This window comes from Heterodontus francisci, chromosome 3, assembly GCF_036365525.1.
Source record: "Heterodontus francisci isolate sHetFra1 chromosome 3, sHetFra1.hap1, whole genome shotgun sequence".
NCBI lineage: Eukaryota > Metazoa > Chordata > Chondrichthyes > Heterodontiformes > Heterodontidae > Heterodontus > Heterodontus francisci.
The window spans coordinates 82,542,902-82,560,633 of record NC_090373.1 but is presented as its reverse complement, the minus strand read 5'-3'; the positions used below and the strand labels follow the sequence as shown (position 1 = coordinate 82,560,633).

The 17,732-nt window shown below is 43.5% G+C and overlaps 1 protein-coding gene across 14 annotated transcripts in view; it reads left to right on the top strand.

The window, feature by feature from the left end:
• Nucleotides 1–14,358, top strand: part of LOC137357516 (dystrobrevin beta) — a 580,754-nt gene extending 566,396 nt beyond the window's left edge. For 13 of the 14 annotated variants that reach the window (XM_068023985.1, XM_068023970.1, XM_068023952.1 and 10 more), the window contains 2 exons: nt 2,696–2,731; nt 4,331–14,358. In XM_068023985.1, coding sequence (XP_067880086.1) covers nt 2,696–2,700 — 5 coding nt within the window. In that variant the 3' untranslated portion in view covers nt 2,701–2,731; nt 4,331–14,358. The remainder of the gene's footprint in view (nt 1–2,695; nt 2,732–4,330) is intronic. The other variant, XM_068023881.1, reaches the window with a different exon arrangement.
• The last annotated feature ends 3,374 nt before the right edge of the window (nt 14,359–17,732 follow it).

The window sequence follows — 17,732 nt, the reverse complement described above, 5'->3', positions numbered from 1 at the left end:
ATTATTGACATGTCATAAATGCATATGGTTCAAACAAAAGATTATGCGTAGACTTAAAAGTACGTTAATTTTACTCCCTCTGACAGGTACCAATCTATCCTGATTAAAATCAGTTTCTCTATGGAGTATGTGTCAATGCCTTGATGTTTTAAAATGTCTCAATCTACTGGCCATATTAACCATTTCATATTGTCTGAGACCCGTCCTTCAGTGCAGATTTCCCATGCATTTCAGCATGTTAGTTACTTCATGTGCAACAAATCACATCTGCACACTTACACCGGTATCTCAGTATCATGCCACATGTTCCATCCAATACAAACCATTCTTGAACTTTCAGGTAATCTTATCAAAAGATCAAAGGGGTGTCTGTCTGAAGACCTTTGCTTATCTTCCCCTGCATGGTCCCAATGTTTCAGGTAGTGGCCAGACTACCAAATGCAAATTTTAGTAATCTACTTGTCAAATGCCTTCTAAAAATCCATAAACTGTATTCCCTTTATACGGTCAGTTGGTTCTTAAAAAAGCTTTTAAACTATTGAAACAGACCATGGGCTGCATTTCATTCTGGCGACAGGGATCCCAGCAGCGGGCTGGTCGGCTGGGGGAGACCCTCCGTCGGACCCCTGAAGCCATTTCACAGTGGGCAGGCAATTAATTACCCATCATTGGGGACACCAGCCCTTTAAGGGATGAGTTCCAACCTCCAGAGCTGCTGGCCAGTCGGAAGGCCAACAGCTCTGCAGTACTGGTAGCACCACTGGGAGCAGTGGCAACTGTCGGTACTGTAGGAGGCCCTGCAGTCCCAAACAAGAAGGAGACCTTGGGACAAGTAAGTGGGATTGGGGTCTAAGAGGCCATTCAGGCAGGCCCTGGTGACGGGGTGGAGGAGGGGGTTGGTGAGGATGGGGGGGGTGCGGGTGTCTTCCCACTGGGGCAGCAGTCACTGCCAGGGAGCCCCTGCGGGGTCCCTGGATTGCCCTCAAAGGAGGGACACCCCAACCCCGCTAGGAGGCTGCCTGGCTTCACCTGGTGGCATCTCCCCACAGCGGCGGACCCCTCTGCCTACCAAAAAATTCAGGTGGAGGCAGGAAGAGGCCCTTAAGTAGCGGTTAATTGGCCATGTAAGAGCCTCATTTGCCCTGGGGCAGGAAGGCCATCCTCAGCCTTCTTCTTCCCCGACAAAATCGGGCAACATCGGGACTGGTGCCCCCTGCCATTTTGCCTGCCTGCACCCCCTCCTCTGAGGCCACCTCCAAGGGCAGATAAAATTCTGCTCCGTCTTTATGCAGTCCTTGCTGCTATCCTTGACCGTAGAATCATAGAACCTTATAGCCCATTTGGCCCATCGTGTATGTGCCAGTTCTTTATTGAGCTGTCGAATTTAGTCCCACACCCCAACTTTTTCCCCATTACCCTGCAGATTAGTCCTCTTCAAGTACATGCCGAATTATCACATGCAGTTCTAAATGTTGACTAATTTGATCCCAAATTATGGATTCTGTAAGCGATTGACCAGAAATTATGTCAATTCACCAAATTTATTGGTTCACTACAGATCTTGTTTCCTAAAAACCAATCAATTAAATTATGTATACATCAGTTTCATGAATGTGCAGTAATGCTTTTGTGGTTTTTAAGACAAAAATGTTTATTTGCAGTTGTGCATCTGTTTGGGGGAATGTGTTTATTTATTCATGCGCTTTAACAAAGTCCTGTTACTGTATTTTCTCAAAGTCATACCTATTTATTTATAAATTTTCTCAATGGTGCAGAATCAAAATCCAAAATGGTTCAAATATATTTTTCAGTGTAAGTTCCGAATAGTAAAGTAATAACACTCAGTACAAAATGAAATAAAATCAACTTCAAATGTTGCTGTTGATACCAGGCATGTGTGTTTTTGATAGGCTCCATCATCATACATGTCCAGGCTGCTAATGCCTACATTTGTAGGAACCCTTACTCTTGTTTTATGTTGCTTAGTTCTCTTGATCATTAATCATCAAGTTCCTTACTTGATCTCACTTCATTAGAATTCTCAATTTATTTTCTCATAATGTGGGGTGCATTTCTTTTGGGCCTCCTTATCTCGAGAGACAATGGATACGCGCCTGGAGGTGGTCAGTGGTTTGTGAAGCAGCGCCTGTAGCAATAAGAGGCAACCACAGAAGAGGTGAAAACCATTAAAGGTGCAAACGGGCTAAAAACTGAGGATGAGCACACGATAGTAAATATTCTGAATGTCTACTTTCTCTAAGTATTCACAAGGAAGGCATGAGCAACACGCTGTCTCCAAATAAAGATATCACAAATATCATCTATCACTGCACTATAAATGAGACAGGCTAAAAGGGTTCAAAACAAATAAATCCCCAAGGATAGGTAGTATTTATTCAAGAGTGCTGAGAGCAACAAGGGTTCATCTGCTTGAGATGTGAGCAGCTCTCTTTATAATATCACTTAAACTGGGATCAGTCAGAAAGCGTTTGTGATGAGAATATGTTTCAACGAGGTTGAACTTGTGCCTTTATATTACTTGGGTCTGTAAATGACCTGCAACAAGGGAGATAGGATTTTCATGTAAGCTGGTGCAGAGTTGATCAGCTTCCTGAACAGAATAAGGAAACTTGTCTGAGAGAGAGAGAGATCTTAACCATACAGAGTTTTGTTAAAATGCTTTATCTTGTTGCAGGTTAAAGTGGCATACAGAAGGTGTGAAATAACTCAAGTAAGTAAGTTAATCATTCCCGGTAATTGTCTTTATTTTCAATAAAGTTATATGTCATAAGTTATAATAGTTAAAATGAAAGAACAGTTGTCAGTTATTAACTTCATTTGGTTTGTGACTGCAAATAGACTTTAAAACTGGCTACAGACATTGAATTCTGTTTCTGTAGACACAGGTATACAATTTAGATGTCAAGGCATATTTTCACACAGGCTTTTATCCTCACACATTTTTATCAACATACTATATATGATTTATGTTAAGTCTATATTGATGATATTCCACAGTTCAAGCAGATCTCTTATCAGCCTAATTTTGTCCTTTTTTTCGTAACAGTTTACTCTGATGTCCTTTGTTTGACTCCTTACTGACCTGTGATTCTTTAGGTACCTTCTGGTATCTTCCCCAATCATCATTATTCACGTCTGAGTCTTCAAAATTACTGGCCTATGAATTTGGCCACACAGCTCCTGTTTTTTGAGCACTAACTGGCCTGCTTAATCTCCCAGTATGATGGAAAGGAAGCATGTGTGCATTTCTGTCTGACAGTATGCTACCCGGGAAAGGAATAAAATAAACTTCCGGCACCCACGACTGAAAACAGGCATTAGGCTCTTTGCATATGCAAATAAAGGACCTAACACTTGTTTGATGCCGCATTTCTAGATTGGTTCCCCCTGAGGTGGCTTGTGCTAGCACCAGCTGCACTCAGTAAAACCAGACCTTGATCCCACAAGATAAACTTTTCACATTTATTTACCTGAACATGGAGCTGGGAGAAGCAGGAGTGCTCCTTCCAACCTCATGTTTAACAAAAGCTAACCACTGCTCCAAACTCCTGACCTCCTCTCCTCCCGACAGCTTCAACCCTAACACCCGATCAGCCCCCGACCCCAGCTTCTCTTCCGACCCATGGCCTCTGATCCCTCTCACCACTTGCCCCACCCTACTAACCTTGAAAATGGTCTCCGATTCTGAACACCTCCACTCCCCGCGCTCGCCCTGGTTTCACTTATCTGAAAGCCATGGTGACATCAGCAGCAGCACGATCTTGGTCTCCTCTTTGCTGGCTAGGTGTTCGCACCATGTTAGTTCCATTCTAATGAGGCCCAAGGCTCATTATCAGGGGCCTCACCATTCAGGCACAGGGCACATGCAAAATTGCAGCTCACCAAGTTTCTAGCCATTTTCTTCGGGGTCGTTACAGCCAAGAGGAATCTTATCCTCGCTTACTGTCCAAGTTAACACATTTCCAGCATCACTGAGGAATGAGCCAGATCCCTATCTTGGAGAACTGAGGTGAATTCACCCTTACCACCATCACCCTGGCTGAAATGATCTAACTCAGTTCAGAATGGGAATCTAACATGGAGCTTTCCTGGTATATAGGACTCAGGTACTCACTGGATAAACTCAACATTTGAGCATCATTTAAACGTTTGAGATTTACTTAACTATGTCCAATGTCATGTTTTAACTATCCTGGATGACAATTCCATAGTTGTATTAATCCATTTTTACTATTGTATTATCACATAGCAACTGACAAATGCATTTTTTTTTTACTTGGCTTCTTCTCCCCACTATTATATATTGCAGGCACAGTGACTATACAAAGAAACCAATCATACTTGACTTTTGTTCATCCATTTGAACCACACTTCTTTCAGCTGTTGAAGACACCATTATGTGAATGTAAAAGAAAACAAAAACAGAAACAGCCTTTTGCTGAGAAATAAAATTTCTTGTTCTGCTCATTGAAGGGCTTTGGCACAGGAACACATTCATACTTGTCTTCTAGATCTGTGCATGCTTTATTTTCATCTTGAGCAAATCCTTACTGTTTTCATCGTTATAAATTTGTTGTAAAAACCTTGATATTGTTTTTGTTATGTATAAAAATGAAAGCTTTGTCAACTCAGTGTTGGCAACTTAAGTAAATTAACTACTGAAACAGTGGTATTAATATTGTGTCTTTTGCTGCTATAATTTTCATATCTGTCCTCTGACAATTTATACTCTGAATTTGCCCTTTAACGCTTGGTATGCAAGATGGGTAAACACATTGTTTTAATTTAAGAATGATGCAGGCAGATATTAAGGGAATTCTTTTGAGCATTAACTAAGCCAACTGACTATGTTTACCTCCACAGTGTTGCCCTGCCATCTCGTAATTTCTGAGATTTGGGTTCAAATCCATTTCTATGATAATTGCATCCTTCCATTGATGTCCTAATCCATTACTCAGTGAAATTCAACCCTAAGCATGCAACTTCCTGAATTTGTTTGTTTCTGTGCTCAGAGACTGAGAATGGAGGATGCAGAGTGTGCAAGTACCAGACTTGGAAAATGCTAAAATTACTTGCTGTTCATGAGTAATTCTTTTCACTTGTCTAAACTAAAATAAGTGATTTGGACGTAATACCCAAACTGCACCTTGAACAAAACAGTGACTAAAATAGGTTAGAAACGCAAAAGGCCCTGTTATGCAGCAAGCATGGTAAGAGCGAAATGGAGAAATTCTCCTGAGAAACATAAATAAATGCGAAAATGTTATTTGGACCATCAAGTCCACTCCCACAGGCATGGACTCTCTCCAACTATTGTAATCCATTGAAAAAAGGGTACTCTCTCTCTGCCAAAGGTAAATCCAGCAATACTCCTGAATATTTAGCTAGCCTTGCATGTTGTTTTATTTATTTATAATCTGTTCCCTTCCTTAGCGTGACATTTCCATGGTGTCTTCCCTTCAAAGAACAATGTTTCACATGGTATCAGATTTTTCTGTATGTACTTGTTCTTATCACAGTGAGTCCCATTCCAAGCCTGGTGTTCGTTCAGGTTATTTGTAAAGCTGTAATCGCGAGATTATTTGAAGCTTTATCTGGGAGTCCATTCCACAGATTCATAACTTTGTAGGGAAAAATGTCTTTTAATCTCAAATTTTGATTGAGACTTGTTAATCTGCTTCTCATACTCTCAAATTCTGTGCTCATAGTCCAGATTAAATAATGTGCTGACTTCTGTGTTTGATTTGCAAGTTCACAAAATTAGTTTCTTTTTAAGTTCATAACAGCAGGAGAGAAACTAGCTCCAGACTAGTCAGCAAGAAGGTCTGGTACATACTGCTGGGATGAGCAGTTTACTAAGGCTGAAGTTGAATTTTTTGGAGAAACTTCTCGACACCCACATTGCCACTGAACTGCATCTTAACCAATCAACACTATGTGATAGATTGCACTGATTACCCAGGACCCAGAAATGTGGGATCTTTTGCATTGTTTGTGTTTGAAATGCCCAATCAAATGGCTGAATTTCTCAATTTTCCCTTTCTGATTTTACCTGCACTACCTCTTCACCATCTTTCCCAACTCTACTTCTGCCTCTGTAGTTAGACTCTTTGTCCGATATCCAATTGTGGATGAGCAGCAATTTCATCAGAAAGATGAAGACCATCAACTGCGGCCTTTGCAGCCAGTTCCAACCTGTTCCTGGCCACTGTTTCAGGCTAAAACCTGAACTGAGACTCTGATTCATGTCAGTTCCGAAGAAGGGTCACTGACCCGAAACGTTAACTCTGCTTCTCTTTTCGCAGATGCTGCCAGACCTGCTGAGTGGCTCCAGCATTTCTTGTTTTTATCTCTGATTCATGTACTGTCCATCACAAAACATTTGCTTCTTCCCTTCCTGAGGCAATTTTTTTTTTATTCATTCATTCGTGGGATGTGGGCATCGCTGGCTTGGCCAGCATTTATTGGCCATCCCTAATTTCCCTTGGGAAGGTAGTGGTGAGCTGCCTTCTTGAACCGCTGCAGTCCATGTGGTGTAGCTATACCCAGAGTGCTGTTTGGAAGGGAGTTCTAGGATTTTGACCCAGCGACAGTGAAGGAACGGCGATATAGTTCCAAGTCGAGATGGTGTGTGGCTTGGAGGGGAACCTGCACGTGATGGTGTTCCCATGCATCTGCTGCCCTTGTCCTTCTAGGCGGTGGAGATCGTGGGTTTGGAAGGTGCTGTCGAAGGCACCTTGGTGAGTTGCTGCAGTGCATCTTGTAGATGGTACACACCGCTACCACTGTGCGTCGGTGGTGAGGGGAGTGAATGTTGAACATGCTGGATGGGGTGCTAATGAAGCGAGCTGCTTTGTCCGGGATGGTGTCGAGCTTCTTGAGTGTTGTTGGAGCTGCACCCATCCAGGCAAGTGGAGAGTATTCCATCACACTCCTGACTTGTGCCTTGTTGGTGGTGAACAGGCTTTGGGGAATCAGGAGGTGAGTTACTTGTTGCAGAATTCCCAGCCTTTGATCTGCTTTTGAGCCACAGCATTTATGTGGCTGGTCCAGTTCAGTTTCTGGTCAACGGTGACCCCCAGGATGTTGATAGTGGGGGATTCACTGGTGGTAATGCCATTGAACATCAAAGGGAGCTGGTTAGATTCTCTGTTGTTTGAGATGGTCATTGCCTGGCACTTGTGTGGCGCAAATGTTACTTGCCACTTATCAGCCCAAACCCGGATGTTGTCCAGGTCTTGCTGCATCTGGACATGGGCTGTTTCAGTATCTGAGGAGTCACAAATGGTGTTGAACATTCTGCAATCATCAGCGAACATACCCATTTCTGACCTGATAGTGGAGGGAAGGTCATTGATGAAGCAGCTGAAGATGGTTGGGCCGAGGACAATACCCTGAGGAACTCCTGAAGTGATGTCCTGGGACTGAGGTGATTGACCTCCAGCAACCACAACCATCTTCCTTTGTGCTTGGTATGACTCCAACCAGCAGAGAGTTTTCCCCAATTCCCACTGACTCCAGTTTTGCTTGGGCTCCTTGATGCGATACTTGGTCAAATGTTGCCTTGATGTCAAGGGCAGTCACTCTCCCTCACCTCTTGAGTTCAGTTCTTTTGTCCATGTTTGAGCCAAGGCTGTAATGAGGTCAGGAGCTGAGTGGCCCTGGTGGAACCCAAACTGAGAGAGTCAGTGAGCAAGTTATTGCTGAGCAGGTGCCGCTTGATAGCACTGTTGACGACCCCTTCCATCGCTTTGCTGATGATCGAGAGTAGACTGAAAGGGCGGTAATTGGTCGGGTTGGATTTGTCCTGCTTTTCACGTGCAGGACATACCTGGACAATTTTCCACATTGCCGGGTATATGTTAGTGTTGTTGCTGTACTGGAACAGCTTGGCTTGTTCTGGAGCATAGGTCTTCAGTACTACTGCCAGATTGTTGTCAGGGCCCATAGCCTTTGCAGTATCCAATGCCTTCAGCCATTTCTTGATATCGTGAAGTGAATCGGATTGGCTGGAGACTGGCATCTGTGGCGCTGGGGACTTCAGGAGGAGGCCAAGATGGATCATTCACTCGGCACTTCTGGCTGAAGATAGATGTAAATGCTTCAGCTTTTTTTTTTGCACTGATGTGCTCGGCTCCCCCATCATTGAGGATGGGGATATTTGTGGAGCCACCTCCTCCAGTTAGTTGTTTAATTGTCCACCACCATTCATGGCTGGATGTGGTAGGACAGCAGAGCTTAGATCTGATCCGTTGGTTGTGGGATTGCTTAGTCCTGTCTCTCGCATGCTGCTTATTCTGTTCGGCATGCAAGTAGTCCTGTGTTGTAGCTTCACCAGGCTGACACCTCATTTTTAGGTATGCGTGGTGCTGCTCCTGGCATGCCCTCCTGCACTCTTCATTGAACCAGGGTTGGTCCCCCAGCTTGATGATAATGATAGAGTGGGGGATATGCTGGGCCATGAGGTTTCAGATTGTGGTTGAATACAATTCTGCTGCTGCTGATGGCCCACAGCATCTCATGGATGCCCCGTTTTGAGTTGTTAGATCTGTTCGAAATCTATCCCATTTAGCATGGTGGTAATGAACAACAGATGCCCCTCTACGTTGCTTTCATTGATCTCACCAAAGCCTTTGACCTCATCAGCAGACGTGGTCTCTTCAGTATACTAGAAAAGATCGGATGTCCACCAAAGCTACTAAATATCATCACCTCATTTTATGACCATATGAAAGGCACAATTCAGCATAGCAGCGTCTCATCAGACCCCTTTCCTGTCCTGAGTGGCGTGAAACAGGGCTGTGTTCTGGCACCTACACTGTTTGGGATCATCTTCTCCCTGCTGCTCTCACATGCGTTCAAGTCTTCAGAAGAAGGAATTTTCCTCCACAGTTGTTCAACCTTGCCCGTCGAACAGCGAAGACCAAAGTACGGAAAGTCCTCATCAGGAAACCCCTCTTTGCTGACGATGCTGCATTAACATCCCACACTGAAGAGTGTCTTCAGAGACTCATCGACAGGATTGCGGCTGCCTGCAACAAATTTGGCCTAACCGTCAGCCTCAAGAAAACGAACATCATGGGACAGGACGTCAGAAATGCTCCATCCATCAATATCGGCGACCACGCTCTGGAAGTGGTTCAAGAGTTCACCTACCTAGGCTCAACTATCACCAGTAACCTGTCTCTCGATGCAGAAATCAACAAGCGCATGGGAAAGGCTTCCACTGCTATGTCCAGACTGGCCAACGGAGTATGGGAAAATAGCGCACTGACACGGAACACAAAAGTCCAAGTGTATCAAGCATGTGTCCTCAGTACCCTGCTCTATGGCAGCGAGGCCTGGACAACGTATGTCAGCCAAGAGCGACGTCTCAATTCATTCCATCTTCGCTACCTCCGGAGAATCGTTGGCATCAGGTGGCAGGACCGTATCTCCAACACAGAAGTCTTTGAGGTGGCCAACATCCCCAGCATATACACCCTACTGAGCCAGCGGCGCTTGAAATGGCTTGGCCAAGTGAGCCACATGGAAGATGGCAGGATCCCCAAGGACACATTGTACAGCGAGCTCGTCACTGGTATCAGACCCACCGGCCGTCCATGTCTTCGCTTTAAAGACATCTGCAAATGCGACATGAAGTCCTGTGACATTGATCACAAGTCGTGGGAGTCAGTTGCCAGCGATTGCCAGAGCTGGCGGGCAGCCATAAAGGCGGGACTAAAGTGTGGCAAGTCGAAGAGACTTGGCAGTTGGCAGGAAAAAAGACAGAAGCGCAAGGGGAGAGCCAACTGTGTAACAGCCCCGACAACTAATTTTGTCTGTAGCACCTGTGGAAGAGTCTGTCACTCTAGAATTGGCTTTTATAGCCACTCCAGGCGCTGCTTCACAAACCACTGACCACCTCCAGGCGCTTATCCATTGTCTCTCCAGACAAGGAGGCCAAAGAAGAAGAAGAAGAATGCCACACAACACGATAGTGGGTATCCTCAATATGCAGTGGTCACACCTACCAATACTGTCATGGACAGATACATCTGGCTCAGGTAGATTTGTGAGGACGAGGTCAAGTAGGTTTTTCCCTCTTGTTAGTTCCCTCACTATCTACCGCAGACCGAGTCTAGCAGCTATGTCCCTTCAGACTTGGCCAGCCTAACCAGTAGTGGTGCTACCGAGCCACTCTTGGTGATGGGCATTGAAATTCCCCACCCAGAGTACATTCTGTGCCCTTGCCGTCTTCAGTGCTTCTTCCAACTGGTGTTCAACATGAAGAGGTACTGTCATCAGCTGATGGAGTGTGGTAAGTGGTAATCAGCAGGAGGTTTCCTTGCCCATGTTTGACCTCACTGTCTCCAGAGTCAATGTTTTGGACTTGCAGGGAAACTCCATCCCAACTGTATACCACTGTGCAGCCACCTCTGGTAGGTCTGTCCTGCCGGTGGGAGGGTACATACCCAGGGATGGTGGTGTCAGGGACATTGTATGTAAGGTATGATTCCATGAGTATGACTATGTCAGTCTCTTGCTTGACTAGTCTGTGGGACAGCTCTCCCAATTTTGGCACAAGCCCCCAGATGTTAGGAGGACTTTGCAGGGTTGACAGGGCTGGGTTTGTGATTGTAATTTCCAGTGCCAAGGTCAATGCCAGGTGGTCTGTCCAGTTTCATTCCTTTTCTTACACTTTGTAGCAGCTTGGTACAACTGAGTGGCTTGCTAGGCCATTCAGAGGGCATTTAAGAGTCAACCATATTGATGTGGGTCTGGAGTTACAGATGAGGACGGCAGATTTCCTTCCCTAAAGGACGTTAGTGAACCAGATGGGTTTTTACAACAGTCGACAATGGTTTCATGGGTCACCATTAGACTAACTTTTAATTCCAGATTTATTAATTGAATTTAAATTTCACCATCTGCTGTGGTGTGATTCAAACCCATGTCCTCAGAGCATTAGCCTGGGCCTCTGGGTTACTAGTCCAGTGATATCATTACACCACCGCCTCCCCCTTCCTGCTATTGAAACCCTTATCCATGCCTTTGTCACCTCCAAACTCAAATGCTTTAACATTCACTTGACTGGCCTTCCAATTTTCACTTTCTATAAACTTCAGCTCATCTAAAATGCTGCTGCCCAAATTCTATTTCACACCATGTCCTTATCACCCCTGTTCTTGCTGACCAATTGACCTATGTTGGCTCCCAGTCACCAAACGTCTCCAATTTAAATTTATATTCCTTGTTTCTCCTGCAGCCCTATAACCACCACCCCATCCACACACACACACCCGCCTCGAACTCTCTCTTCAGACTGTGCCATTTTATGCATCCCTCCTTTCCTTCACTCCGCCATTGAGGGCTATGCCTTTAGCTGTTTAGGCCCCTTGCCTTGAAGTTCCCTCCCTAAAACACTCCCTCTCTTCCTTTAAGACCCTCATTAAAACCCACCTCTTTGACCAAGTTTTTGGTAAGCCATCCCTAATATTTTATTGTCTGGTGTGTATTTTTGTCCAATTACACCTCTGTGAAACCTCTTGGGCCATTTTTCTATGTTAGCGGCACTATATAAATACAATTGTTCTCAATCTAAAGCATCTGACTTGATTTGGCCACCAATGTACAGTTCCCATACCATCAGGTAAGCTCACTGTCAATGGCAGTGGTGCTTTCTGCTTTTCACCCAATACAGCGTAACAAATGCTCCAACTTTAATGATCACTTAAGAAATATGGAATATTAAAAACCAAGTGCATTCCAAGGGCTGAAGGTTGTCAGGACAGGTTGAAGGAAGCATGATAAATGTTACTGTACTCTCAAACCTGCATGATTTATTGTTGAAGGGTTCTTATCTCTTTCAGATGCTTTCTACTATTTAGCTAAGACAGAGGGGCTTTAAAAACACAAGCAGAGTAGGCAGTGCTGTAGTTAGTTCAGTATTGTTAATAGAAAATGAATAATTTTAGAGGGATTCATATATTTTAAATCAGCTAGAAAATCTGTATAATAGTATTGTTATAAGTGAGGTCACTCTTCACATTGGAATCAACCACATTGTATATTATGTTGCTCTAAGTTAATTTGTACAGTATCTTAAATGTCTTACAAGTTTGAATTCGTGGTGCCTGACTATGGTTTAGCTAGTCTTGTGCAACCCACACTTGCCATCTGTGAAAGGTGTCTTAATGTTATGCTTTATTACATTACAATGTGAATTGGATATTTTCCCCCAATCGCAAAGAACTAATCCTAATGCAAAACAGAAACAGCGTTAAAGAACCAGAGCATTGTCTTCAAAGAAAAAAATGGATAAATTTGATTTTATTTTTAGAATTGATCGTCTTCAATTTCCTATTTATTATGTTGTGGTGCTGATCTTGTGCTGCAAAAAGTACTGAGTCCTTATCCTTGGTTCAATCATAAATAAAACTGAATTGTGTATTTGAAAGCAAGTGCTTCATAGAGTTTAATGTGTGAAAGAGTGGCATCAATGCCAAATTTGAAGCAGGGAAGTAGATAGAGGTCCATTTTAAGTCCTCAGTGTCACAAGCCCTGGGATTTAGGTTCCACTTTACACTAGCAGTTTAAAAAAAACACTAGGATAATACTTTACAATACTTTATTCCTCAAGTGTCGACCTGTAAAAATGTTTAAAGCAATTATTTAGAAGTTATGGTATTTTTCACCAGAAATGGTGCTTCCCTGTTTATAAAGTTTAAATATAGCATTACAGCCTTTTGCTTCTTCCAAAGACATGGCAGGGGCAGGATAAGATCAGAGTTTGAATTCTGAGTTTGCTTTTCTGGTGATAAAAATTCATTAAAATTTAATAAATTGTGCATCCATATCATAAGACATAAAAGTACAGAACAAATTGGCTTCTTTTGGGTTGTGTAGAAATTTCTAAAATGTAAACCAATCATAAACAGGACAAGGAATGGGAGCCCTGTGAAAACATGGATTTGAAAATTCTTCATGGTTTATTTACTAAAATGGAAAAACACAGGTTGTTCTGAAGCTATCAACATTTCGAACAAAATCTCAGGATTTCAACCTTTTTTTAAAAAAAAAGCCATTTAAGAATGCTCCTTTCAGGTAAATACTCAATGAGGATGTTTATGTAAAACAGGTGTGGTACCATATTAATACTGACCTTAATTTGCTGTGTGGGCCTCCTGTTTTTAGAAAAAGAAATTTCCTCAAATACTTGCTCCAAAGATTCTGTCTAATAGACATTCAATATTGATGCTGCTGTCAAGCCTACAACATCACTGTAGTACTCTTTGTGTTCTGTTTAAAACAAATATTCGGATCAGATATGTTTGTTTTAGCCCTGGCCCAGTGCTGAGCTGGAGTGATCTTATTCAAAGTCTAAAAACTAGCAAAATTCAGAAATGCAGTGATTGCACACAACCAAATTACGCAGAATATATCGAATCTGCAGCACAGAAATACACCATTCATACCAACTGGTCTATACTGGCATTTATGGTCCATATGTGCCTCCTCCCACTCTAATTTCCTCTCCCCATCCTTCACTTTTCATCTATTCCCTTCTCCCTAATGTAGGCATCAAGCCACTCTTCAATGCACCTACGCTATCTGCTTGACTCGCTCCATGTAGCAGCAAGTTCCACATTCATTGTGTTCAGAAATTCCTCTTAAATTCTTTATTTGATCTGTTAGTCTTATATTAACTTATATATTTTCATCCTTGTTCTGGACTTATTTTCCCACATCCACCATCCCACCTCCAAGCTGAAGTTTGTTATTGGGTTCAAGTTCTTAATGTTTCAAGTAAATGGTTATCAAGCTATTAAGTGCCACATTTCTTGTTCGGCCATGTGCCAGCTGAAACCTATCCTTGCTGCTTCAGTAGCCTGTGTTCATGAGGTGCAGACTTGTATAAATTTGTTACTGGTTTGTTTTTGGCATTACATGTGTGTTTCTAACCCTGCAGATATTCTTTGAATGATTGAAGATTTGTAGTTTTACATTGGCTGGCATCTTTTATTTTGCAATATCATTTCAAAGAACTGTTGCTGTTTCATTAAGAAAAAGACTAAGAGACTAGAAGTGCTAAGTGTCCTGTCTATTCAAGGTTACAAGAAACCATAGAAGCTATTCAATTCCCAGCAGTGGAATACAGGGAGTAATCAAGTCTGAGAATCCAGATGATGTCATCACTGATGACAATGAAGCTTAATTGGCTGGGCATCAGCTGCGGAATAAGTGGAAACTTGCCTTGCCTCTTATTTTAATGATCGAAATTATTTTAAAAACAGAAACTTACTCAACCCTGCAATTGACAACTTCTAATAAAAAAATCACAAGATTATGAAAAGCAAGGCAGTTTTCTTTTGGGCCTCCTTATCTCGAGAGACAATGGATACGCGCCTGGAGGTGGTCAGTGGTTTGTGAAGCAGCGCCTGGAGTGGCTATAAAGGCCAATTCTGGAGTGACAGGCTCTTCCACAGGTGCTGCAGAGAAATTTGTTTGTTGGGGCTGTTGCACAGTTGGCTCTCCCCTTGCGCCTCTGTCTTTTTTCCTGCCAACTACTAAGTCTCTTCGACTCGCCACAATTTAGCCCTGTCTTTATGGCTGCCCGCCAGCTCTGGCAGTAATAAGTTAAAAACAGTGCAGTTGATTCTGTTTCGTCATCCTTGCATATCTTAGTGATTAAATTTCCACATTACACTCGAGAGTTCTGAAAAGTTTCTGTTGCCTGTTAATCAGCAACTATCTTGTAAGGCAGTGGCATTTTGTTCTTCATTCAGGGTATGTGCGCATCACTGGCAAGGCCAGCATTTATTATCCATCCCTAATTGCTTTTGAGAATGTGGTGGGGAGTTGCCTTCTTGAACCCCTGCTGTTCGTGTTGTGTGGGTAGACCCACAGTGCTGTTGGGGAGGGAGTTCCAGGATTTTGGCCCAGCAACAGTGAAGGAACGGCGATATAGTTCCAAGTTCATGGGCGGCGCAGTGGTTAGCACCGCAGCCTCACAGCTCCAGCGACCCAGGTTCAATTCTGGGTACTGCCTGTGCGGAGTTTGCAAGTTCTCCCTGTGACCGCGTGGGTTTTCGCCGGGTGCTCCAGTTTCCTCCCACAGCCAAAAGACTTGCAGGTGATGGGTAAATTGGCCATTGTAAATTGCCCGTAGTGTAGGTAGGTGGTAGGGAATATGGGATTACTGTAGGGTTAGTATAAATGGGTGGTTGTTGGTCGGCACAGACTCGGTGGGCCGAAGGGCCTGTTTCAGTGCTGTATCTCTAAATAAAAAAAATAAAAAAGTCAGAATGATATGCAACTTGGAGGGAACTTGCAGGTGATGGTGTTCCCACGCATCTGCTGTCCTCGTTCTTCTGGATGATGAAGATTGTGGGTTTGGAAGATGCTGTTGAAGGAGCCTTGATGAGTTGCTGTAGTACATCTTGTAGATGGTACACACTACAGTCAAGGTGTGCCTGTGGTGGCAGGAGTGAATGTTTAAGGTGTCAATCAAGTGGACTGTTTTGTCTTGGATGGTGTCGAGTTTCTTGAGTGTTGTTGGAGCTGCACTCATCCAGCTAAGTGGAGAGTATTCCATCACAATCCTGACTTATGACTTGTAAGTCAGATGGTGGTCAGGCATTGAGGAAGCAGGAATGTGAGTCACTCACCGCAGAATTCCCAACCTCTGACCTACTTTGGTAGTCACAGTATTTATGTGTCTGATTCCGTTAATTGTCTCAGGCCCATGCATTGACTGTTGAATTATTTTTGGAATCAAAAGAAGTTGAAGTCATTTTTGTGGACACTAAATCTTTGGTAAGTGCAAGATCTATCATTATAATGTGGCATTATTTCATTTGGTTTATGATGTTGTGTAGAACTGGTTAGAAAGGAGTGAGCTACACTGCATATTAGTAATCCTATCCAGTAACATGCAGTGATTGGTTTGGTTCTGTAATAATACTTGCATTTATATAGTCCCTTAACACACTGAAATGTCTTGAAGCACTTCCCACAATGAATTACTTTTGTTAAGCATATGATTTGTTAGTCTAACATGGAAAGAATCATAGAATGGTTAAAGTACAGAAGGAGCCCATACTGCCCTTCGTGTCCATGCCAGCTCTCTGCAACAGCTAGTCCCACTCCTCACCCTTTTCCCACAGTCCTGCTATTTTTTTCTCTTCAGATAATTATCCAATTCCCTTTGAAAGCCAAGATTGACTTGCCTCCACCACACTCTCAGGCAGTGCATTCCAGATCCTAAATACACACTGTATAAAAACTTTTTCCTCATGTTGCCTTTGTTTTTTTTGCCATTCACCTTAAATTGGTGTCCTCTGGTTCTCGACCCTTCTGCTGATGGGAACAGTTTCTCCCTATCTACTCTTTTCAAACCCCTCATGATTTTGAACACTTCTATCAAATCTCCTCTCAATCTTCTCTTCTCCAAGGAGAACAGCCCCGGCTTTTCCAATCTATCCACATAACTGAAGTACCTCATCCCTGGAGCCATTCCTGTAAATCTTTTCTGCACTCTCGCTAAAGCCTTTCCTAAAGTTTGGTGCCCAGAATTGGACACAATACTCCAGTTGAGGCCAAACCAGTGTTTTCTACAGGTTCACCATAACTTTCTTGGTTTTGTGCTCTATTCCTCTATTTATAAAGCCCAGTATTCCATATGCCTTATTAACCACTTTCTCAGTCTGCCCTGCCACCCTCAAAGATCTGTGCACATCCATCCCCAGGTCCCTCTGCTCCTGCACCCCTTTTAGAATTGTATCCTTTTTTTATATTGTCTCCTCATTCTTCCTACCAAAATGTATCACTTCACACTTCTCTGCATTAAATTTCATTTGCCACATGTCCACCCATTCCACTAGCCTGTCTATGTCCTCTTGAAGTCTATTGCTGTCACCCTCACAGTTCACAATACATCCAGGTTTTAAGTCAACTGCAAATTTTGAAATTGTGGGCTGGATTTTAAGGAGCTGTCGATGTTGGGATCCTGAAGATGGCTCCGGATGAGGCCCACTACGGACCTCGACGCTGACAGAGCCCAGCCCGATCCTCTCGGCAGCGGCAAGGCAACGTGGTGCCCCCTGCTGCTTGGTGAAGGGACCACAATCAGCATGTGCAAATTCATAAAATTAATAGATTTACATATACTTATGTCTAATCTTGATGGCCCGCCACGATCTTCGGCCTAGCGGCCGGCACTCCTGCGCCTTCAGATCTCTGTCCGGGGAAACGAGGCACCATGCTGGTGGGGAGTGGGGAGGAGGTAAGTTTATCAGTGTGCGGGTTGTAGGGAATGGGGTCAAATACACGTAATGGGCATAGGGGATGGTGGGAAGAGTTGTACTTTAAACTTTGTGCAGTTGGGGGTGGGGAAGGTCAGATGGTAAAGAGAAGTGTTTTTTGGGGGGGAAGGGCAAATAGTTAATGTAATTGATATTGGGGGGGGAGTTGGGAGAGGGGCAAAAGAAATACATTGAATAAAATTAAATAAATATGTCTTTAAATATTTAAATAAGCCAGTCGGGCTGACTGCTCTTTAAAAATGGCGTCAGCACCTGTGCACAGGCAGTTGACACCATTGACGAGGACTTGGGATTGCCCACGCAGGCGGGCTGCCATTTTTGGAGCTCCAGCCCTGTGTCCTGCACACCCAAGTTTAGGTCATTAATATAGATCAAGAAAAGCAGTGGTCCTTGTTCCAACCCATG